Below are 1644 nucleotides of genomic sequence, written 5' to 3'. Positions count from 1 at the left end.
AATCCGGTAGAGCGATCATGATCCTTGTGGGATAACATTGAAAATATGCCCGAACATGGTCGTAAATCTCGAGTCCACGCATTTCCACGTCTCTTTCCGAATCAGTTAAGAGATCATAGATCTACAAAACATTCCTGGAACTATGGAACTATGTGCGAGTATGTCACTTACCACCCCAAACCCGAACTCATTTTCAAATGATTGTATTCTTTTGGTGCCCGAATTGAGTGGCCCTGGTTATTTTTCCATTTTTTGACGAATCACGTCAAATTTTCGTTAGGATGCCGTGCCTCAGACCCCAACCATTATTATCCTTACGGGGATTCCAGACAACAAGTTATGCTTTTACTCAGTTCCCTCCTGGGATCCTGCCTCTATCTACTATGTACGAGTAGCTTCGAGCGTTGCAGTGGTACGTGTGGCTACAGGTCTTAAGTGCATTCCACCGTCTATTGTTTTGCTCAAAGGGGCCAGAAGAGATGATGATGATGATGATGGTGACGAGGACGTCCTGCTAACAGCCTCACAAAAGCCAAATTGAAAGGATGTTCCCGGTTGGACACGAACTAATAATACGTCATAAACAAACACTGAGCAAACTTCAGACTCAAGAGAGTTATGGTTGTTGAGTCAGTCTGGAAGTCTGTTCTCGTACTTGTGGAAAGGTACAATAAATATGTACACACAGTATTGTGGGTCAGGGTTGGTTGTTGTGTTATTCTTGCAATGATAAAGCTCCTGCACAATTTGTGACGCTCACAGTGCTCGTGTGATCTTTGCTTTGAAATGATTAGGGCATGTGGTCAACACACATTCCAGAAGGATAGTAGTTTGAGTGCGAGTCGATGAAGTGGTTCAAAGATTAGGTAGATGTGCGGAAAATGACCATTAAGATAGACGGCACAATGGGCCACAGCCCATTCCATAGATAACCCCGCGGTATAGCCACGTTAACGCTTCATTGAGCATTGGTACAAAGTTTATTTATCACAGTATGCAATGAGACCGATGGAAGACAGGCATTTGAACTGACAGCATGCAGAGAATCATTCTTTCTTAGAAGTAGTTGCTCTTGTTCATGAGCGACGCCAGGTCGATCAAAGTGCTGGGAGGCTTGGGAAATGGAACCCTTTCATCCTCCTGGTCGTCATCATCCAGCTCAAAGGCTGACCGAGTATCAAAGACATTCCAGAAGGCAACAGGTGAGGAGCATCTTGAGGATGACGAGCTATTGGAGGCGGAGGAGGATGACGATGACGACGAAGATCCCAACGAACATGTCTCTTCATCAGGAACGTCATAGGATTCCAATCTGAATCGTCCTAGAGGGGTCTTGGGCGGCAAGGGAAGGATATTTCGAGCAGGAGGTAACTGACTTTTGATCAGAGATTGATTAACTCTTTGCTCCTCAAGCCATTGTTGCTCGAGAAGTTCGTTGAGACGGTTTTCAGCCGTCTCTCGCTCGTGATCGAAGCCATCCGTTGTGTAGCTGACGACTTCCAACGTATCCACGGATTGGGCGGGCAGATGCTGGACGTGATCCCGGAATCGCCGATCATCGAAGCGATGGTAGAAATCCTCGAGTTCATTCCAGAAGCGGTTAAGGTTGATCCGGGCCGCCGAGGTTAGTTTTCGGGGAAGTCT

General features: G+C 46.4%; 1 protein-coding gene across 1 annotated transcript in view; it reads right to left on the bottom strand.

Moving 5' to 3' along the window:
- Positions 1 to 961: 961 nt before the first annotated feature.
- Positions 962 to 1644, bottom strand: part of LOC131881886 (uncharacterized) — a 2193-nt gene continuing 1510 nt past the window's right edge. The window contains exon 2 of the mRNA XM_059228878.1: positions 962 to 1624. Coding sequence (XP_059084861.1) covers positions 1057 to 1624 — 568 coding nt within the window. The 3' untranslated portion in view covers positions 962 to 1056. The remainder of the gene's footprint in view (positions 1625 to 1644) is intronic.

Source organism: Tigriopus californicus, chromosome 6 (genome assembly GCF_007210705.1).
Source record: "Tigriopus californicus strain San Diego chromosome 6, Tcal_SD_v2.1, whole genome shotgun sequence".
Lineage (NCBI taxonomy): Eukaryota > Metazoa > Arthropoda > Copepoda > Harpacticoida > Harpacticidae > Tigriopus > Tigriopus californicus.
Note: the sequence above shows the minus strand (reverse complement) of the source record. Positions and strands in the feature narration are given on the sequence as shown.